This window comes from Maniola hyperantus, chromosome 15, assembly GCF_902806685.2.
Source record: "Maniola hyperantus chromosome 15, iAphHyp1.2, whole genome shotgun sequence".
Lineage (NCBI taxonomy): Eukaryota > Metazoa > Arthropoda > Insecta > Lepidoptera > Nymphalidae > Maniola > Maniola hyperantus.
This window is the reverse complement of record NC_048550.1, coordinates 14,600,943-14,624,599: the sequence shown is the minus strand read 5'-3', so window position 1 is coordinate 14,624,599 and position 23,657 is coordinate 14,600,943. Positions and strand designations below refer to the sequence as shown.

Below are 23,657 nucleotides of genomic sequence, written 5' to 3'. Positions count from 1 at the left end.
GTATTAGAAACGCTTCGCAGGAGTCCGTGGGATTTCAACTATGTAGGGGTGCAGCCGATTACGGCGCCACGTAGCCCGACAGTACAATGGCGAGCAAATAACCTGATCAAATAGTTCCTCAGCACACTCCGAAATACATCCTGTAGAATATCGACTTTACTCAAATCTTGAAAGTGAAAGTTTTTTGACCTGGTTCCTCCTTTACCTTTATATTATGTTACCACAAAGCATCGTCAAAGTCTGCACCCGCACGTAGTTGACATTTTACGGACACGTACAAAGCAATTCGCCTCTTCGTTTCTAATTCGAACCGCTAGGATGTAGAACGCCCTTGCGGCACCAGTTTTCCCCTCCAATTTTAATATAGATATCTTCAACTCAAAAGTGAATAGGCATCTTCTATAGAAGATGCCTATTCACTGATGCATGATGACTGATGATCACATATGCAGCCTAAGATGCCTATAGGCAAGCGCGCGCCATCTTAGGCTGCATCATCACTTGCCACCAGGTCTGATTGCAACTAATGCTGATCTATGGATTTGAACACACAGTGAGGTCCCGTACGCTGGTGCTGCGCAACGCGTCGCGCGTCGACGCGCGCTGGCGCGCTGCCGTGCGGCGCTGGCCTCGCGCGCACGCCAGGACTGTCGATACAGGTATACGATCCGCTCGGAGGCAGTTCCTCATGTCAGCCCGTCCCTCTCCGCGGCTGGACGGAGGCCTTCCAGTTTGCAGATACCAATGATAGGCACAAGGACAGAGCAAATCCATTTTATTGCATGATAGCAGATCCACCGAGCACGGAATCCCTCGTGTGCGAATCCGACTCACACGTGGCCGGTTTGTATCCTTCTCCAGTGCTTCCCGTGCACCAATGCCTTCCTCCCTCCAAGCTCTCTGCATCATAAGGCTCGGTCACGCCTCGATTCCTCATTGTCTTATTATATTCTTTAGTGAGGCGTCATTCCCCCTCTGTTTACTGAGGAAATGATATCACAGTTATTGGTATGTGTGTTGTTTGCGAGCTCAGTATTGTATTTATATTTCCCGGTTAGTGAAAGATTGAGACAGCTACATATTAGTTTGAGGAAAGCCAAGATATTATTGTGACTTACATATTGTTGGACTCTCGAGTTTGTAGATCGTCATTCAAGCTAAATGTTGATAAAGCCCACAGTCCCGGTGGCAAGGGCAACATCTAACTAGACGCGGAGTCGCTGCAAACAGGCCGAAAGACATAATACGTATAATGAAAGTCAAAGTCTGTACAAGAGATCTGTGTGAGCTACCTACAGAGTACAGAGTACAGAGTACAGAACTGTAGGCGTGTGTCGCTTGATGAAGGTTTATCGACGTCGTTTGGGGATTACAATAATACTTGTTCTTTCTTATTATTTTAATTATTTTTGTCGGCGCCCTTTTATATTTGGCACTGCATTGAAATATCTATGATTTAGCGCACATAGTTTAGTTAAAAATACTTACTTGACGTGCTGCTGTATTACGACGAGCAAACGAGCAAGCGGGTAACCTGGAGAGATAAATACTTACTTGACGTGTTGCTGTATTACGACGAGCAAACGAGCAAGCGGGTAACCTGGAGAGATAAATACTTACTTGACGTGCTGCTGTATTACGACGAGCAAACGAGCAAGCGGGTAACCTGGAGAGATAAATACTTACTTGACGTGCTGCTGTATTACGACGAGCAAACGAGCAAGCGGGTAACCTGGAGAGATAAATACTTACTTGACGTGTTGCTGTATTACGACGAGCAAACGAGCAAGCGGGTAACCTGGAGAGATAAATACTTACTTGACGTGCTGCTGTATTACGACGAGCAAACGAGCAAGCGGGTAACCTGGAGAGATAAATACTTACTTGACGTGCTGCTGTATTACGACGAGCAAACGAGCAAGCGGGTAACCTGGAGAGATAAATACTTACTTGACGTGCTGCTGTATTACGACGAGCAAACGAGCAAGCGGGTCACCTGGAGAGATTACCACTGCCCAAGAACATTAGCAGCATCCGAGGACCGCCAATGCGTTGCCGGTTTTTTATGAATAAAGGGGAAATTGGTCTTCAGCTCACAGCCGGAATACGTGGGATGGTTCACCTGACCTGCTGGCACTGCTGGCACTGGTGGCACTGCTGGCACTGGTGGCACTGCTGGCACTGGTGGCACTGGTGGCACTGGTGGCCGGCGGACTCGGGGTCCAATCCTTCCACGAAGCACACATACCGTACAGAGTATACCGTGCGGGATTCAACACAGCGAACCAGAAATGGGACTGAGAGCGTCAGAGCCTCGTTAGCTAATTGGCAGTGTGCATCACGCGCAGGTGAAGAGATAGCGAGCAAACGAACAGGCGGGTCAGCTGATGTTAAGTGATTACCGCCGCCCATGAACATTTGCAGCACCAGAGGAACCGCCGATGCGTTGCCAGTCTTTCAGGAATTTGTTGTATGTGTGCAGAGCAATGGGCGGGCGACGTGCACGCGTCGGGCGCGGTGCTGCAGTGCGCGCCGCGCGGCGGCGTGCTGCGCGCGCGCGGGCGCGCTGCTCTCGTGGTGTCTGCGTACGCCGACTGCTGGGGGCTGTACCGCGACCAGCTGCTGATACAGGTGCACCCACAGCTGTATACACTCAGGTCATCAGTGCCAAGTGCCAACATTACAGTTTGTATCGCGGATCTTCGTACAGTAGGTATGCTTCTATGTAACATCGAATTCGTTTCGTCAAGTTGGCTAAACTCTAGCGCCTGGATCTTTATTAAGTATCAATTCAGCAGTACCTTTAACCTAATAAATAAAATGTACGATCCCCACAAGCCCAAACAGATTACGCAATCGGGGAGGGAACGGCCCGCATGCCCCCCGCACGGCCCCCGCGCTGGCCCGGTGCGTCCCCCGCATCATACAGCGATTGCCGTCTCGCCCCGTCGCGGACGAGGCTAACTCGTTGTGCCGCCCTTCTAAGTTGTAATGTACGTGTTGAACTTCTAAGTTGTAATGTACGTGTTGAACTTCTAAGTTGTAATGTACGTGTTGAACTTCTAAGTTGTAATGTACGTGTTGAACTTCTAAGTTGTAATGTACGTGTTGAACTTCTAAGTTGTAATGTACGTGTTGAACTTCTAAGTTGTAATGTACGTGTTGAACTTCTAAGTTGTAATGTACGTGTTGAACTTCTAAGTTGTAATGTACGTGTTGAACTTCTAAGTTGTAATGTACGTGTTGAACTTCTAAGTTGTAATGTACGTGTTGAACTTCTAAGTTGTAATGTACGTGTTGAACTTCTAAGTTGTAATGTACGTGTTGAACTTCTAAGTTGTAATGTACGTGTTGAACTTCTAAGTTGTAATGTACGTGTTGAACTTCCTTCCGTTAGGTTTGATGATCAATGTTTTTGAGTGTTTCCCAACAGTAATAGTACCTAGTATGGAAATTGTTTGAAAACTACCAACGCAGCCCAGCGCAGTGAACTCGCACTCAACTGAATATCGACCGAGCTTATTTTACTAGCCTATGCCCGCGACTTCGTCCGTGTGGACTACACTCAAACCCCTATTTCACCCCCAGGGGTTGAATTTTCAAAAATCTTTTCTTAGCGGATGTCATAATAGCTATCTGCATGCCAAATTTCAGCCCGATTCGTCCTGTAGTTTGAGCTGTGCGTTGATAGATCAGTCAGTCAGTCACCTTTTCTTTTTAATATTTAGATTTATTCACACATACGACTCATTCATTCGATAATATCGATATTATTTTATTGAAGTTTAATATTACAATAAGAAGTGATGTCCGCGTGTTTTTATCACTCTGTTTATTGCTGACAGCAGCATCAGCATCAGCAATAAAACGTTATATATAATCAGTTCGCGAGTCTAACTCTTTATGACAATTTTATAGCTCATGGCGTTCGATGACGTCAGTCGATAGCATTAACAGTTACATTAAGATGGAAACATACTTTTGAATCGAGCCTCAAGGGAAGAGTTTCCCATACGGCACATTTTGGCGCATCGCTGGACATAGAAGATCTACTGTAATTGGATTGATTTGTCTTGGCCCGTGGTCTTGGCGCGTCCAAGTGTGCCTCCACCTTTATTCTGGAACTGAATGTACAGTAAATGTTAGAGATGGCGGGAAAGCACGTTTGGATCGTAATGTCCGTCTTTATGCCGTTTGGGGGGAGGGGTGGGGAGGGGGCGGAAATTGGGGCATTTTGTAGTAAGGTTTTGTAGTTGGCAAGCATTCCAACAACACTTAGTTATTTATTTATTTTATAATTTATTTATTATTTATAAATAGGATTTAGAGCGGTATAAGCGAGACAGATAATCTATATTTTGTATCTAAAATTATAAAAGGAAAAGGTGACTGACTGACTGACTGATCTATCAACGCACAGCTCAAACTACTGGACAAATCGAGCTGAAATTTGGCATAAAGATAGCTGTTAGGTATATGACTGTGGAATTAGGTTTTCTTAAATCCCGTGGGAACTCTTTGATTTTCCGGGATAAAAGTAGCCTAAGTCACTCTCCAGGTCTTTATCTATACCCATACAAAAAAATCACGTCAATCCGTTGCACCGTTGCGACGTGATCAAAGGACAAACCAACAAACAAACACACTTTCGCATTTATAATAAGGGTACTGATTATAGCTACAGATATATTTATACCTAGGTAGGTACTTGATTTTGGCAGTCGGCCAGGGCGTGCCGTTTGGCACAGGATCTAGATTGTGGCTTCATTTGGCTTCGACTAATAATTAGTATATCTTCAATTATTGAAGATCATAACAGTAATATAAGAAACACTTTGATTAAACCTACTAGAGTACAATTTAAACTCGACTTTTTCTTTCAAAGTAGCTCTTTTCTGATCTGCTTTATGCCTAGCCTAGTACTTAGTCGGTACTAAAATAACTCGTAAAATCTTGTTTTTTTAATTTTATTAGCGAGTTCCAACGAACGGAAAGCTTATCGGGGACCAATCTAGTCGATCTACACAACTGTTGTGTGAACATTCGACACGTTTTTGTTATCTGTTCCTTGTGTGTGTGTGATCGATCGAAGCTGTGCTAGCCTAGTGGTTAGGAAGTCCGCCTTCTAATCGGCGGTCGGCCGTTCGATCCCGGGCACGCACTTGACGTGCGCCGAATAACAGACTCTCAGTGAGTCTGTTATTCAGCGTTAGACACTGTTTGACATTTATTTTAATCCATTGAAGGTTTTTACGAAAAATGTTTTTTTATCACTCATTGAAGCAGCAATATAAAAGCAATCAACCTGTGAAATGAGCTCAGTGGCGATCATTCAAAGTGAGCGCATCCCGCCGCAGGTGGAGGGCTTGTCGCCGCTGGTGCTGGACGTGTGGCTGCAGGCGGTGGGCGCGCCGCTGCAGCTCCCGCTGGGCGCCGCCCAGCCGCCCACGCTCTGGTAACATAAGAGACCCCCGCAGGTGGAGGGCTTGTCGCCGCTGGTGCTGGACGTGTGGCTGCAGGCGGTGGGCGCGCCGCTGCAGCTCCCGCTGGGCGCCGCCCAGCCGCCCACGCTCTGGTAACATAAGAGACCCCCGCAGGTGGAGGGCTTGTCGCCGCTGGTGCTGGACGTGTGGCTGCAGGCGGTGGGCGCGCCGCTGCAGCTCCCGCTGGGCGCCGCCCAGCCGCCCACGCTCTGGTAACATAAGAGACCCCCGCAGGTGGAGGGCTTGTCGCCGCTGGTGCTGGACGTGTGGCTGCAGGCGGTGGGCGCGCCGCTGCAGCTCCCGCTGGGCGCCGCCCAGCCGCCCACGCTCTGGTAACAACAGATCAGGCAGTCTGTCCCGGTGTCCCCAGCGAGGCCGACATAGTCCCGCTTTCAGGCAGTCTGTCCCGGTGTCCCCAGCGAGGCCGACATAGTCCCGCTTTCAGGCAGTCTGTCCCGGTGTCCCCAGCGAGGCCGACATAGTCCCGCTTTCAGGCAGTCTGTCCCGGTGTCCCCAGCGAGGCCGACATAGTCCCGCTTTCAGGCAGTCTGTCCCGGTGTCCCCAGCGAGGCCGACATAGTCCCGCTTTTGCAAACTGACCAAACGATAATTTAAAATGTACTTTTCCCGCTCGAAATGCGTGGTACGGTGCGAATGGGTTCGAAACTAGTCGAGCCAGCGTCGACTAAACTCGTGAGTAAAGCCGGGCGTGACACATCTGTAATGGGAATCACTCACGATAGTTTAAACGCTAAAATAATCCTCAAGTGTCTATCTTCTATAGATATATAAAAATTTACTTTACTGTTAAAAACTTACAGCAAATTGACACCAACTTCCTCATCAAACTTCACCCAAGCGACGCCGGGCAGATAAGCTAGTTTTATTACAAACTTGGACGATTTAACCTAAGGACGCGCCTCGCATGATTATTCCCCTCTGTCAATAGTAATGGATTTTTAATCCACTGCGTTTATAAACACTGTTTGCGGAATCGATTTTGTCATTGTCAGAATCGTTTTCGATGTGTGACGACGCGACGTCTTACACGCTGGGTGAAAAATGCCTGTTTGTGCCGTTAGTGAGTGCAAGAACAAATCAAACATCAAATTTACAAAAAGATGGAATTTCATTTCATAAGTAAGTATTTTTGGTGTAATAAACGCTTTCTATAAATTAAATTACATAAATTATTATAATAAAATAACAATCGAGAACTTTACCGATTCAGTAATTGAGTACGTAATAATTCGGTAGAAACGAGTCACACTCCTCACGAGACTATATTTTGTTTTTTCTAAACAATTGCAACCCTCGTTATATACAAATTAGGTTAAAATTTGAATACGCGTGAACAGCATGAAATTACGTAGTAGTACGATAGTGATTGCGGTTCGATTATCGATATCGATGAAAACATTTTCTTTATTATTAACGACTAAATTACCGTCTTCAAGTCAAGTAAAGAATAGTTATTATTAATTACCACAATTTTTTCGCTACCTATACTTGTAATAAAACTGGTCGATTTCTGTGATTTCACGTACTTAATACATTTAAAAAAAAAAATTAAAGCAACGCAATTTTAGTGATAGGCGCGAAACGGGATAGGGTGTCTCTGAACTGGGTAATATGTAGCTAAAAGGTGTACCTTTCTCAAGGATGAGGATCAGGTAATAATTTATCATAATCGTTTTATTTTTACAGATTTCCTAAAGACGCCCACTTTAAAATGAAGTGGGCACAATTGTGCGATCGAATACTACGATGAATACGCTACGCTGACCAAACACTGGTTTTAAGTAATTAAATACGAGTAATAAATTCTTACTTCTACTTTTGCTTCTGAAAAACTATCGATATATTTTAAAATATCGATACGGTAGCATCGCAAATCAATTTGACTGTCTTACACTCGTAATGTATTTGTATGTTGATGTATATAACTTATTAGTGTGCGTAAAATGTAGTAGTGTTGAAGATTTAGATATGTGTGTGTTAATAATGACACAAAACTTTGTTGAGTGAGTGTGTCAAGTTGTCTATGTAGTGTTTCCTCGTCCCGCACCAAAAGTGACAGAAATTTTTATTCGTAATATTAGGCGCGTTACAAGTCCATAGGTTAAATCGTCCAAGATTACAAAGCATTGTGTAACGTGTAAAATTAAACTTCTCGTGTGTCATTTTAACTTCTTGTGACAAATTTCATGTAAAAAGTACGTTTTTAGTCCTTATTGTAAATGTGAACCGTCCTTATGACATGACTGTTGACCCATAGAACTAAAATGGTGCGTGAGGAGTCATTTTGTACGAACTATATTAAATTCATTTCCACAAATGACTTTCCAACTTTCCTGAGGCGAAGCGTAGGAATCGCGAGCCCGTTACGGTTTCTAGTTTGTGTATCGTATATATTATGTATAAATTGCCGATTGTTTGTTTATTGAGTGTTTTGTGTCCAGGATGTCGTACTCGGACCCGGATCGTGTCGTGCGCGTCACGAACACGTCCCGCGCCGCCCTCGCCACCGACGTGTACCTGCTGAGAGAGCACGGTGAGCAGCCAAAGTCAAAGTCAAAGTCAAATGATTTACTCAAAATAGGTAATAAATTACTCTTTTTGATGGTCAGATGTTGGATTTCGATATAGTGGTGATAATAATATATTACGCAAACTTAAAACTAAAGCTACGAGGGTTCCAAACGCGCCCAGGTCTGAGAAGAGCCCACAACAAACTCAGCCGGGTATTCTTTTTATTATAAAAACTTATAGATTTTCCAATAAATGAATTACTAAGTTTACTTAGCCTGGAGGTGGGCGTTACAAGTTTATTTTTATTTCTAGTGTTTACATTATGCTGCATACAGTAACACGCGAACGACGAACGCAAGTGTCATGTCAACTTCATAAATAACCAATACACAGTGAAACGTAATGACTATAATCTAGCTATAAGTATAATTCGTACAAAATGAGATCTCACTCGCCATTTTAACTCTGTGTCAACTGTCACGTTGAAAGTACGGTTCACCTTTAAAATAAAGACTTCAATCGTACTTTTTGACATGACAGGTGACACAATATGGAGTTAATATGGCGAGTCGCTGCCATCATTTTAATGTTAGTTTTTCCTCCTCCCTCTAGTTAGAAATGGAGCTGTTTTCGGAAAGATAATTTCTTAAGCTTAATATTATGCTAGAGAGTAGGTACTGTTAGGAGAAGTAATGAATTCCCTAACTTTGCGGAATTCACCACGTCACCACCACGCTCACAAAGCGCACGGCGCAATGAGTCACCACGTCACCACCACGCTCACAAAGCGCACGGCGCAATGAGTCACCACGTCACCACCACGCACACAAAGCGCACGGCGCAATGAGTCACCACGTCACCACCACGCTCACAAAGCGCACGGCGCAATGAGTCACCACGTCACCACCACGCTCACAAAGCGCACGGCGCAATGAGTCACCACGTCACCACCACGCTCACAAAGCGCACGGCGCAATGAGTCACCACGTCACCACCACGCTCACAAAGCGCACGGCGCAATGAGTCACCACGTCACCACCACGCTCACAAAGCGCACGGCGCAATGAGTCACCACGTCACCACCACGCTCACAAAGCGCACGGCGCAATGAGTCACCACGTCACCACCACGCTCACAAAGCGCACGGCGCAATGAGTCACCACGTCACCACCACGCTCACGAATGTGTAGCGAGGTTGCAATAAATCATAATTACCTGAATTTACAAGATGAAACAGCTGAAATCCACAGAACTGGCACAATCCGTCTTCATCATTTATGTTATATATCTGGGTACGAACTAAAATGTTATTTGTTATCTGTGGTTGCAAATTCTGTCTATAAAAATTTGTCTGTGACATAGAAAATAAATTTGTAATGTTTTCACAATTTGGCCCATATTTTAAGTATAGAATCATAAAGAAATATTGAATATAACGGTTATATAACGAGATTATTGTTTAATTCACAACCATCGGGATCACAATATAAACCTACCCACATGTTGATCATGGCGTGTACTGTGTGGGTTTATTTAATTCACAACCATCGGGATCACAATATAAACCTACCCACATGTTGATCATGGCGTGTACTGTGTGGGTTTATTTAATTCACAACCATCGGGATCACAATATAAACCTACCCACATGTTGATCATGGCGTGTACTGTGTGGGTTTATTTAATTCACAACCATCGGGATCACAATATAAACCTACCCACATGTTGATCATGGCGTGTACTGTGTGGGTTTATTTAATTCACAACCATCGGGATCACAATATAAACCTACCCACATGTTGATCATGGCGTGTACTGTGTGGGTTTATTTAATTCACAACCATCGGGATCACAATATAAACCTACCCACATGTTGATCATGGCGTGTACTGTGTGGGTTTATTTAATTCACAACCATCGGGATCACAATATAAACCTACCCACATGTTGATCATGGCGTGTACTGTGTGGGTTTATTTAATTCACAACCATCGGGATCACAATATAAACCTACCCACATGTTGATCATGGCGTGTACTGTGTGGGTTTATTTAATTCACAACCATCGGGATCACAATATAAACCTACCCACATGTTGATCATGGCGTGTACTGTGTGTACTGTGTGGGTTTATTTAATCAATGAGGCGAAACTTGAAATCAATTTCTTTATCGAGTCATATTATATGCGGATGTGTTTGGGACCCACTATTTTCCAAGAAGCCCCTTAAGTTTCTTGAACAATAAGATCGTGGGTATGTAATGTTGTAAGTATTGTATTAATGGAAAAGGTCACGACCCGCAGCAGTGAGAAATACGACGCAGAGAGATAGAGATGTTGATTTTATTTCATTCTGTTCAGCGATTAGCTAAAAACTTATAGATACCAATACCTACTAACTTCTAATACTGTTTGACTTCGTTAGGATGAGAAGATTGGTATGCGATTCAGCCTCATTAGTTAACTACCCTATTAAAGATCTTAATAAATAAAAGAATACCCTACTAGTTCTTTGTGAGCTTCTTTTAAGTTCTGGGCGCGTCGAGAACCCTCGTAGCTTATTGAAGTGTGCGCGGCCGAAAGTGATGAACATCGGCCTTTAGAATGACATTTCATGTTTGTAGAGCGTTGACTCTGTCACTCATACCCATATGACGTTACTTAGCTATTCGACTTTGACTGTGAATTAGGAAAGTAATCGCAACCACTGGAACTTTGACTGTGAACTAGGAAAGTAATCGCAACCACTGGAACTTTGACTGTGAACTAGGAAAGTAATCGCAACCACTGGAACTTTGACTGTGAACTAGGAAAGTAATCGCAACCACTGGAACTTTGCCTGTGAACTAGGAAAGTAATCGCAACCACTGGAACTTTGCCTGTGAACTAGGAAAGTAATCGCAACCACTGGAACTTTGCCTGTGAACTAGGAAAGTAATCGCAACCACTGGAACTTTGCCTGTGAACTAGGAAAGTAATCGCAACCACTGGAACTTTGCCTGTGAACTAGGAAAGTAATCTCAACCACTGGAACTTTGCCTGTGAACTAGGAAAGTAATCGCAACCACTGGAACTTTGACTGTGAACTAGGAAAGTAATCGCAACCACTGGAACTTTGACTGTGAACTAGGAAAGTAATCGCAACCACTGGAACTTTGACTGTGAACTAGGAAAGTAATCGCAACCACTGGAACTTTGACTGTGAACTAGGAAAGTAATCGCAACCACTGGAACTTTGCCTGTGAACTAGGAAAGTAATCTCAACCACTGGAACGACTAAGTAAGTAGATATATTCCGAGTGCGCTTCTCGGACACGGACGTCGGACAGTTACAAAGTCGCGTCATTATTTTCAACGACAAACATTGGGGATAAGATGCCACCTCTTGAAGTAGTTTTATTTCAGTTAATGATATTCTGTCTACAAGCAACCATATTACCTTTGTAGAACACGCACAAGACGCACTGCCGTTCCGAGTTTACCTGCGGCTCTTCGACGCGCCTCCTCCGGTCTGTCCGTGCGTTTCTGCTTTTGAACGTTAGTAAATAGTTTAACAATAGTTTTGACTTCCATACTTATTGCAGTCCGAGACATGGTCGCTAGCTGTGGACCTCAAAGGAAGGCTCAGAGTCGCTCAGCGGGCGATGGAGAGAGCTATGTGCGGAGTTTCTCTACGTAATCAATGAGGAAATGAGGAGATCCGTAGGAGAACTAGAGGAACCGACATAGCTCAACGGGTTGCGAAGCTGAAGTGGCAATGGGCAGGGCACATAGTTCGTACAACTGATAGACTTTGAGGTCTTAAGGTGCTGGAATGGCGACCTCGCACCGGAAGACGCAGCTTTGGGAGAGACAATTGCTCGCAAGTATATTTCAATCAACATTTAATGTAAGTGTATAATCTAACAGCGAACACACAGTGGAAGGACGAGTCAACCCTCAGCACCAGTTCCGTGTGCGACGCGGTGGACACCGACCTGGAGCTGTTCCTCGCAGCAGACCACGGCGCGCAGAGCACCGATGGTTTCTATCAAGTAACACATTGTCACAGTTGGCGTCACCATCACAGTATAGCTATTTTGCATCACCACGACAGTATAGCTTTTCTGAATTAAGTTGTAACAAGAACAGTTTTCCACTGTATGTATGTGTGTATGTATGTGTGTATGTATGTGTGTATGTATGTGTGTATGTATGTGTGTATGTATGTGTGTATGTATGTGTGTATGTATCGGCAGTTTGAAACATTCTTGTCGTCATTGGTACAACAGACGACTTGCGTGTGTGTAGGTGGAGCCTCAGCAGCTGCGTGTGCGTGCGGGGGAGAGTGCGGCGCTCCGCGTGCGGCTGCGGCGGCGGCACCCGCCCGCGCCGCCGCACGTGCTGCTGCTGCGCTCCTCGCCGCGCCCCACTGCTGGGTAACTATACTCCAACAAGCTCTCACGGAACAGGTCGTGGGGAACATCGCTCACCGCACCACATAGAGGTCGTGGGGAACATCGCTCACCGCACCACATAGAGGTCGTGGGGAACATCGCTCACCGCACCACATAGAGGTCGTGGGGAACATCGCTCACCGCACCACATAGAGGTCGTGGGGAACATCGCTCACCGCACCACATAGAGGTCGTGGGGAACATCGCTCACCGCACCACATAGAGGTCGTGGGGAACATCGCTCACCGCACCACATAGAGGTCGTGGGGAACATCGCTCACCGCACCACATAGAGGTCGTGGGGAACATCGCTCACCGCACCACATAGAGGTCGTGGGGAACATCGCTCACCGCACCACATAGAGGTCGTGGGGAACTTCGCTCACCGCACACATAGAGGTCGTGGGGAACATCGCTCACCGCACCACATAGAGGTCGTGGGGAACATCGCTCACCGCACCACATAGAGGTCGTGGGGAACATCGCTCACCGCACCACATAGAGGTCGTGGGGAACATCGCTCACCGCACCACATAGAGGTCGTGGGGAACATCGCTCACCGCACCACATAGAGGTCGTGGGGAACATCGCTCACCGCACCACATAGAGGTCGTGGGGAACATCGCTCACCGCACCACATAGAGGTCGTGGGGAACATCGCTCACCGCACCACATAGAGGTCGTGGGGAACATCGCTCACCGCACCACATAGAGGTCGTGGGGAACATCGCTCACCGCACCACATAGAGGTCGTGGGGAACATCGCTCACCGCACCACATAGAGGTCGTGGGGAACATCGCTCACCGCACCACATAGAGGTCGTGGGGAACATCGCTCACCGCACCACATAGAGGTCGTGGGGAACATCGCTCACCGCACCACATAGAGGTCGTGGGGAACATCGCTCACCGCACCACATAGAGGTCGTGGGGAACATCGCTCACCGCACCACATAGAGGTCGTGGGGAACATCGCTCACCGCACCACATAGAGGTCGTGGGGAACATCGCTCACCGCACCACATAGAGGTCGTGGGGAACATCGCTCACCGCACCACATAGAGGTCGTGGGGAACATCGCTCACCGCACCACATAGAGGTCGTGGGGAACATCGCTCACCGCACCACATAGAGGTCGTGGGGAACATCGCTCACCGCACCACATAGAGGTCGTGGGGAACATCGCTCACCGCACCACATAGAGGTCGTGGGGAACATCGCTCACCGCACCACATAGAGGTCGTGGGGAACATCGCTCACCGCACCACATAGAGGTCGTGGGGAACATCGCTCACCGCACCACATAGAGGTCGTGGGGAACATCGCTCACCGCACCACATAGAGGTCGTGGGGAACATCGCTCACCGCACCACATAGAGGTCGTGGGGAACATCGCTCACCGCACCACATAGAGGTCGTGGGGAACATCGCTCACCGCACCACATAGAGGTCGTGGGGAACATCGCTCACCGCACCACATAGAGGTCGTGGGGAACATCGCTCACCGCACCACATAGAGGTCGTGGGGAACATCGCTCACCGCACCACATAGAGGTCGTGGGGAACATCGCTCACCGCACCACATAGAGGTCGTGGGGAACATCGCTCACCGCACCACATAGAGGTCGTGGGGAACATCGCTCACCGCACCACATAGAGGTCGTGGGGAACATCGCTCACCGCACCACATAGAGGTCGTGGGGAACATCGCTCACCGCACCACATAGAGGTCGTGGGGAACATCGGTCACCGCACCACATAGAGGTCGTGGGGAACATCGCTTCACCGCACCACATAGAGGTCGTGGGGAACATCGCTCACCGCACCACATAGAGGTCGTGGGGAACATCGCTCACCGCACCACATAGAGGTCGTGGGGAACATCGCTCACCGCACCACATAGAGGTCGTGGGGAACATCGCTCACCGCACCACATAGAGGTCGTGAAGAACATCACTCACTTGAGAAATAAGTTGAGGAATTTGTCGTCATGTCATAAAGTGAGAAATAAAAATTCATGACGTCTCATAAAAGCATTTTTTGTTCCACAAAATCAACAAAAGGGGAAGAAATAAAACCCCCAAAGAGTTGCGCTACGTGTTGTAAATACCAAATATTACATTGGTACAGTGCTTATGCTTATTAAGGTATGCTCACAATATGTTATATATAAGGTATGCTCACAATATGTTATATATAAGGTATGCTCACATGTTATAGCCCTCGATTTGACATAAAGGAGTCACCGGTGTGTTATTTGCATGTTATTTGTGTTTTATATTTCGCTGGTTATTTGATGATTTCTGAAACTTTTGCAATTTTACCTGAAAATATTCTCATTGTCATCTGCTTCGTAACAGACTTCCTGGTTGAAAATGATTATGAATTCAAAATTTAGAAGGTTCAATAGCTCAGCGGTTTAGGAGCGGACAGAACTCAGAAAGGAAGGCGATTGAAACCCGGCACTTCGGCTTGTTGGCTTCTGCTTGAGGCTTGTTGGCTTGGTACTCAAATGGAGGAAGCAGCGGAATAACCAACTCTAAGTTATAAGATGTATGGCACAATTTAAGAAATAAACATTGTTCTTTCTTTCTTCTTTCACGCGTTGCACTATTGTCGTCCCTACTTCTAGCACAAACTTTACGCTTAGTTAAAGTGGAAAGAGGAATATTAAATGAAAAAATAATTATGAAATAATTTATTTATGTATGCCGGTCCCCTGCGGCAGGCGCGGCTGGTGCCGGCCGCCGCCGCCGCTGCAGCTGCTGCGGCTGCGCCAAGCTGCGCGCCCGCCACAGCTGCAGGCGTCGTGCTGCGAGCTGCGCGTCGCGCTCTGCGCGCTGGACCTGCCCGACCACGACACACTGCGGTTTGTGTTTTGAGGTTATCTCCCAGGCCTGACTCGAGGACAGAGGTAGATCAGCTTTTCTTTCGGACGGAAGTAGGCCTGACTTTACTTCCGTCAGTATTTAAATTTGGTTTAAAATGACCACCAAACAGAACAGCTCTTTTGAGGCATTTTATCGAGGTGTTTCAAAAAAGCAAGTTAGTGCCATAGATCAAAAGTTCTATTTTTACCTACTACATGACAATATCGTTGTAAACTCCACCTTAGTCTACATTAACAATTACCATCAGAATGTACAAACAAAGCGTAGCTTGTATTGGAATAAAATAGTTGATCATTAAAAAACAGATCGTATGATTCCAGAACAGAGTCGAATTCTACGAAATTGGGGCAATTCGCTTTGAGAACCGATAAGCAATTCGTCAACGTAGTCCTTTGTCGGACGCTCTGCTCTGTAGTTTCCACTAATGTCTTTGAGTGTTTGAGCGCAGGTTTGCTGAACTGATGGTGCAGGCTAGGTACTACGTGATGTACGTTATTGTAACGAGAGACTCCTCGATGCTCTAACGACTTGCTTGTAATATCTATAATGGACACACTCACATTTATGCAAATAAAGAAATTAGAATTTTGTTTGAGCGGGTCATGATGTTCGCGATCGAACCTCGCGTCGGGCCAAAAAATTATTGTGTTTTTATTACCAATTTTTTTTAGCAGCAGGCCGGAGTTGAGAGGTCGGCAATGTTACACGCCCGTGCCGCGGAGAGCACGACAAGCTGTAGCGCCTGATCTCTCTCCGTTCGTATCGGATTGTCGTCCCATCATCACTATTTATCTCCCGCGTATGTTATTGGTTTCCGTTGAGATTCGCTTTTGAGGTCACAAATTTACAACAAAATAATACTTCGGCAACATTGTACAAAAGACGCGTCACTTCGTTTATCCCGCGTCGCTGTACTTTCCACCTATTGTCGGACCTGGAAGGCTCCAAGTTAATAATAACGTATGTTTTACAAGGGTGCGCAAGAAGTTCCGCATACAGAACATAGGCGAAGGTGCTCTGGAGGCAGGAGCCACGACCGAAGCCCCCTGGCGCGTGGAGGTGTCACGTAACGTGTGCGACGCGCACTGTGTGCGGCTGGATAGGAGCCATCAGTTCGAAGAGCTCAAGTTGAAGCTTGCCCCACGCAGTTCCATTGAGGTAATCTAAGTTTGAGAATTTGTTGGTTGGTGCTACTAACTGTAATTTGGTTGGCCACGATACCAGTGTCATACGAGACCAGTGACGTACGAGACCAGTGACGTACGAGACCAGTGTCATAAGAAGATACGAGGAATGGAAGTTTTATTATATTATTATATATATTATTTATTCGTATGATGTTAGAAGGCGTGACGGCTGTGCTACGTCCTCGTCCACAGGGGAGACGCATGTCCGCTCCACGCGTCTGTCACTCATCACAAAGGAGACGCATGTCCGCTCCACGCGTCTGTCACTCATCACAAAGGAGACGCATGTCCGCTCCACGCGTCTGTCACTCATCACAAAGGAGACGCATGACCGCTCCACGCGTCTGTCACTCATCACAAAGGAGACGCATGTCCGCTCCACGCGTCTGTCACTCATCACAAAGGAGACGCATGACCGCTCCACGCGTCTGTCACTCATCACAAAGGAGACGCATGTCCGCTCCACGCGTCTGTCACTCATCACAAAGGAGACGCATGTCCGCTCCACGCGTCTGTCACTCATCACAAAGGAGACGCATGTCCGCTCCACGCGTCTGTCACTCATCACAAAGGAGACGCATGTCCGCTCCACGCGTCTGTCACTCATCACAAAGGAGACGCATGACCGCTCCACGCGTCTGTCACTCATCACAAAGGAGACGCATGTCCGCTCCACGCGTCTGTCACTCATCACAAAGGAGACGCATGACCGCTCCACGCGTCTGTCACTCATCACAAAGGAGACGCATGTCCGCTCCACGCGTCTGTCACTCATCACAAAGGAGACGCATGTCCGCTCCACGCGTCTGTCACTCATCACAAATGAGACGCATGTCCGCTCCACGCGTCTGTCACTCATCACAAAGGAGACGCATGTCCGCTCCACGCGTCTGTCACTCATCACAAAGGAGACGCATGTCCGCTCCACGCGTCTGTCACTCATCACAAAGGAGACGCATGACCGCTCCACGCGTCTGTCACTCATCACAAAGGAGACGCATGACCGCTCCACGCGTCTGTCACTCATCACAAAGGAGACGCATGACCGCTCCACGCGTCTGTCACTCATCACAAAGGAGACGCATGTCCGCTCCACGCGTCTGTCACTCATCACAAAGGAGACGCATGTCCGCTCCACGCGTCTGTCACTCATCACAAAGGAGACGCATGTCCGCTCCACGCGTCTGTCACTCATCACAAAGGAGACGCATGACCGCTCCACGCGTCTGTCACTCATCACAAAGGAGACGCATGTCCGCTTCACGCGTCTGTCACTCATCACAAAGGAGACGCATGTCCGCTCCACGCGTCTGTCACTCATCACAAAGGAGACGCATGTCCGCTCCACGCGTCTGTCACTCATCACAAAGGAGACGCATGACCGCTCCACGCGTCTGTCACTCATCACAAAGGAGACGCATGTCCGCTCCACGCGTCTGTCACTCATCACAAAGGAGACGCATGACCGCTCCACGCGTCTGTCACTCATCACAAAGGAGACGCATGACCGCTCCACGCGTCTGTCACTCATCACAAAGGAGACGCATGACCGCTCCACGCGTCAGTCACTCATCACAAAGGAGACGCATGACCGCTCCACGCGTCTGTCACTCATCACAAAGGAGACGCATGTCCGCTCCACGCGTCTGTCACTCATCACAAAGGAGACGCATGACCGCTCCACGCGTCTGTCACTCATCACAAAGGAGACGGATGTCCGCTCCACGCGTCTGTCACTCATCACAAAGGAGACGCATGTCCGCTCCACGCGTCTGTCACTCATCACAAAGGAGACGCATGACCGCTCCACGCGTCTGTCACTCATCACAAAGGAGACGCATGTCCGCTCCACGCGTCTGTCACTCATCACAAAGGAGACGCATGTCCGCTCCACGCGTCTGTCACTCATCACAAAGGAGACGCATGTCCGCTCCACGCGTCTGTCACTCATCACAAAGGAGACGCATGACCGCTCCACGCGTCTGTCACTCATCACAAAGGAGACGCATGTCCGCTCCACGCGTCTGTCACTCATCACAAAGGAGACGCATGTCCGCTCCACGCGTCTGTCACTCATCACAAAGGAGACGCATGACCGCTCCACGCGTCTGTCACTCATCACAAAGGAGACGCATGACCGCTCCACGCGTCTGTCACTCATCACAAAGGAGACGCATGTCCGCTCCACGCGTCTGTCACTCATCACAAAGGAGACGCATGTCCGCTCCACGCGTCTGTCACTCATCACAAAGGAGACGCATGTCCGCTCCACGCGTCTGTCACTCATCACAAAGGAGACGCATGTCCGCTCCACGCGTCTGTCACTCATCACAAAGGAGACGCATGTCCGCTCCACGCGTCTGTCACTCATCACAAAGGAGACGCATGTCCGCTCCACGCGTCTGTCACTCATCACAAAGGAGACGCATGTCCGCTCCACGCGTCTGTCACTCATCACAAAGGAGACGCATGTCCGCTCCACGCGTCTGTCACTCATCACAAAGGAGACGCATGTCCGCTCCACGCGTCTGTCACTCATCACAAAGGAGACGCATGTCCGCTCCACGCGTCTGTCACTCATCACAAAGGAGACGCATGTCCGCTCCACGCGTCTGTCACTCATCACAAAGGAGACGCATGTCCGCTCCACGCGTCTGTCACTCATCACAAAGGAGACGCATGACCGCTCCACGCGTCTGTCACTCATCACAAAGGAGACGCATGTCCGCTCCACGCGTCTGTCACTCATCACAAAGGAGACGCATGACCGCTCCACGCGTCTGTCACTCATCACAAAGGAGACGCATGTCCGCTCCACGCGTCTGTCACTCATCACAAAGGAGACGCATGTCCGCTCCACGCGTCTGTCACTCATCACAAAGGAGACGCATGTCCGCTCCACGCGTCTGTCACTCATCACAAAGGAGACGCATGTCCGCTCCACGCGTCTGTCACTCATCACAAAGGAGACGCATGTCCGCTCCACGCGTCTGTCACTCATCACAAAGGAGACGCATGACCGCTCCACGCGTCTGTCACTCATCACAAAGGAGACGCATGTCCGCTCCACGCGTCTGTCACTCATCACAAAGGAGACGCATGTCCGCTCCACGCGTCTGTCACTCATCACAAAGGAGACGCATGACCGCTCCACGCGTCTGTCACTCATCACAAAGGAGACGCATGTCCGCTCCACGCGTCTGTCACTCATCACAAAGGAGACGCATGACCGCTCCACGCGTCTGTCACTCATCACAAAGGAGACGCATGTCCGCTCCACGCGTCTGTCACTCATCACAAAGGAGACGCATGTCCGCTCCACGCGTCTGTCACTCATCACAAAGGAGACGCATGTCCGCTCCACGCGTCTGTCACTCATCACAAAGGAGACGCATGACCGCTCCACGCGTCTGTCACTCATCACAAAGGAGACGCATGTCCGCTCCACGCGTCTGTCACTCATCACAAAGGAGACGCATGTCCGCTCCACGCGTCTGTCACTCATCACAAAGGAGACGCATGTCCGCTCCACGCGTCTGTCACTCATCACAAAGGAGACGCATGACCGCTCCACGCGTCTGTCACTCATCACAAAGGAGACGCATGTCCGCTCCACGCGTCTGTCACTCATCACAAAGGAGACGCATGTCCGCTCCACGCGTCTGTCACTCATCACAAAGGAGACGCATGTCCGCTCCACGCGTCTGTCACTCATCACAAAGGAGACGCATGACCGCTCCACGCGTCTGTCACTCATCACAAAGGAGACGCATGTCCGCTCCACGCGTCTGTCACTCATCACAAAGGAGACGCATGTCCGCTCCACGCGTCTGTCACTCATCACAAAGGAGACGCATGTCCGCTCCACGCGTCTGTCACTCATCACAAAGGAGACGCATGTCCGCTCCACGCGTCTGTCACTCATCACAAAGGAGACGCATGTCCGCTCCACGCGTCTGTCACTCATCACAAAGGAGACGCATGTCCGCTCCACGCGTCTGTCACTCATCACAAAGGAGACGCATGACCGCTCCACGCGTCTGTCACTCATCACAAAGGAGACGCATGTCCGCTCCACGCGTCTGTCACTCATCACAAAGGAGACGCATGACCGCTCCACGCGTCTGTCACTCATCACAAAGGAGACGCATGTCCGCTCCACGCGTCTGTCACTCATCACAAAGGAGACGCATGTCCGCTCCACGCGTCTGTCACTCATCACAAAGGAGACGCATGTCCGCTCCACGCGTCTGTCACTCATCACAAAGGAGACGCATGACCGCTCCACGCGTCTGTCACTCATCACAAAGGAGACGCATGTCCGCTCCACGCGTCTGTCACTCATCACAAAGGAGACGCATGTCCGCTCCACGCGTCTGTCACTCATCACAAAGGAGACGCATGTCCGCTCCACGCGTCTGTCACTCATCACAAAGGAGACGCATGTCCGCTCCACGCGTCTGTCACTCATCACAAAGGAGACGCATGTCCGCTCCACGCGTCTGTCACTCATCACAAAGGAGACGCATGTCCGCTCCACGCGTCTGTCACTCATCACAAAGGAGACGCATGTCCGCTCCACGCGTCTGTCACTCGTTACAGAGATGATCTCCTGCGCGGACACATTGCTCGAAGGAATGTGCTGCTATTTCAAGCAAAGGGTTTTAGCCAAAACTCATATATTTCGTTCCAGATTTACCCTAAAATTGCGTAAGCGTGGCTATCTGTCTGTTTGTTACTTTTACACCGATTTTGATTAAAATTAAGCACAAAAGCCACTTTTACCTAGACACAAATCTTAGCACTCTGGTACCCTGGTACCCTGGTACCCTGGTACCTTGGTACCCTGGGTAAACAACAATACCTAGGTGTTCTGAAAGTGGTTGGTTCAACAGTTGTTCGCGGAGGTGTCGCTGAAGACCGAGGACATGTGGCCGCCGCCCGGCGCCGCCTACCCGCCCCAGCTCGTCACCACTACCGCGCTCAGCTTCTACGATGACGACAACGTCTTGTTGCTGGTAAAACTATTGTTTTTTGTCTTGCCAAAAGAGAGATCATAGAGATGAACAGGTTATTTTAAAGCACAATAGGAAAGTTTCTATTAAAAGGAAAAAATCGTGAGGAAACCTGCATACCAGACCGTTTTTCATAATGTTCTCAAAGGTGCGTGAAATTTGCCAATTCGCACTTGATCAGCGTGGTATAGCATGGCCAAGGCCTTCTGGGAAGAGATCTGTTTTTAGTAGTGAATCGGAGCTGGATTGATCATGATTCATTATGTAGTTGACATCTAAACTAACTCGCATTGCTGTTCAACGTTCTGTTGCGGACCGCTCAGGCGTAGAGCGCCCTTTTGACGTGAGGGAATAGAAAGTGCAAGTGTTTTTGCAACCACTGCAAATACATTCTTATTTATATCTTCTGCGACGAAAAAATTGGTTTATGAAGCCAAAATTCGATAGTAAAATTATTACTTTAAGAGAAGTTCGATCTGAACGTGCCTCTAGAGCGGTTAGATTTTCCGGCGCCGGCGGCCACCACTCACTCAGCCGATATCTCCTGCAGTCGTTACCTCTCACCCTGGAGTTGGAGCAGCCGGTGCTGCGCGCGGAGCCGGCGGCGCTGGACTTCGGCGTCGTCAGCGACGGCAGCACGAGGAAAGCCTACTTCACCATCTCCCACTCCAGTCGTAAGTACCAGATGTATTGGTTTCGGCGGATCGTCGCGCCACAAATATATTTCGTGATAAAGCGCTGGTCAATGCTAAGCTACAAAATTTGGAACAGCGGCGTGAAGTTGCCTCTCTATCGGTATTCTGCAGGATATTTTTGAAGAGTATCCAAGAACTGTTTTACTTGGTTCCTTCCTCACCTTTCTACTATCGTAGTGCAAGGCATCGCCAAATTCTGCACCCGTACGTAGTCGTAATTCCACGATCATGTACAAAGCTATTTGTTTTCTCGTTTCTAATTCGAACCAGTAAGGTATGGAACTGCCTTCTGGCTTCAGTTTTCCTCTCCACTTTCACCTTCAAAGGGTGAATAGACATCTTTTAATTTAAGCGTGCTCAATATTTTTGAGACGGAAAGACCATCGAAGTTGCACCATAAGGTTTTGTTTTCTACCAGTTTGATTCCCTGTTTCAGTGTCGACCCTCGAGCTGGTGACGCAGTGGAACGGTGACCAGCAGTTCCGCTTGTACCCGCCCGCGCTCTCGCTGCGTGCCTGCGGCCGCGCCCGGGTCTACGTGCAGTACACCGCCAGGTAACTGTCGACCCTCGAGCTGGTGACGCAGTGGAACGGTGACCAGCAGTTCCGCTTGCACCCGCCCGCGCTCTCGCTGCGTGCCTGCGGCCGCGCCCGGGTCTACGTGCAGTACACCGCCAGGTAACTGTCGACCCTCGAGCTGGTGACGCAGTGGAACGGTGACCAGCAGTTCCGCTTGTACCCGCCCGCGCTCTCGCTGCGTGCCTGCGGCCGCGCCCGGGTCTACGTGCAGTACACCGCCAGGTAACTGTCGACCCTCGAGCTGGTGACGCAGTGGAACGGTGACCAGCAGTTCCGCTTGTACCCGCCCGCGCTCTCGCTGCGTGCCTGCGGCCGCGCCCGGGTCTACGTGCAGTACACCGCCAGGTAACTGTCGACCCTCGAGCTGGTGACGCAGTGGAACGGTGACCAGCAGTTCCGCTTGTACCCGCCCGCGCTCTCGCTGCGTGCCTGCGGCCGCGCCCGGGTCTACGTGCAGTACACCGCCAGGTAACTGCCCAACATTATTTATTTTATTTTATTTTATTAAAATTAAATTAAAATATATAAAACTAAATTAAATTAAACTATTTTCATAACATACATGGGAAAACGTTCGCATCGACAGTAGTGCAACTGACCCGTGGTCGCTGGTCGCTGGTCGCTGGTCGCTGGTCGCTGGTCGCTGGTCGCTGGTCGAGTGGTCTACTGCAAGTGCAGTAGCAAGTAGGATACGATATTATGCGCGACTCATACGACCTTGTTACCGCGAACTGACAATCATGATACAAGTGAAAAACCAAACTCCAGAAAGTCTAAAGCGCCAGGCAAATCGCGTGGCTTACGTGTTTCTCCGAGATTTCTGTGATTTGTTTGTCTTGT

At 48.7% G+C, this 23,657-nt stretch overlaps 1 protein-coding gene across 1 annotated transcript; it reads left to right on the top strand.

Annotated features, from left to right (window-relative positions):
- Nucleotides 1–2,618: 2,618 nt before the first annotated feature.
- LOC138403343 (uncharacterized) lies at nucleotides 2,619–22,797 on the top strand. Its single transcript, XM_069503493.1, has 10 exons — nucleotides 2,619–2,631; nucleotides 7,946–8,037; nucleotides 11,463–11,552; nucleotides 11,925–12,049; nucleotides 12,306–12,433; nucleotides 15,180–15,320; nucleotides 16,317–16,500; nucleotides 21,425–21,547; nucleotides 22,095–22,218; nucleotides 22,676–22,797. Exons 2-10 carry the CDS (start codon nucleotides 7,947–7,949, stop codon nucleotides 22,795–22,797), a joined length of 1,128 nt encoding a protein of 375 aa, XP_069359594.1. The 5' UTR covers nucleotides 2,619–2,631; nucleotide 7,946.
- Nucleotides 22,798–23,657: the final 860 nt, after the last annotated feature.

Coding starts and splice junctions, on each gene's coding strand:
- LOC138403343 (XM_069503493.1), top strand. CDS start 7,947: ATGTCGTACTCGGACCCGGATCGTGTCGTGCGCGTCACGAACACGTCC. Junction 12,434..15,179: donor TCGCCGCGCCCCACTGCTGG/GTAACTATACTC, acceptor CCCCTGCGGCAG/GCGCGGCTGGTGCCGGCCGC. Junction 22,219..22,675: donor CACCATCTCCCACTCCAGTC/GTAAGTACCAGA, acceptor TCCCTGTTTCAG/TGTCGACCCTCGAGCTGGTG.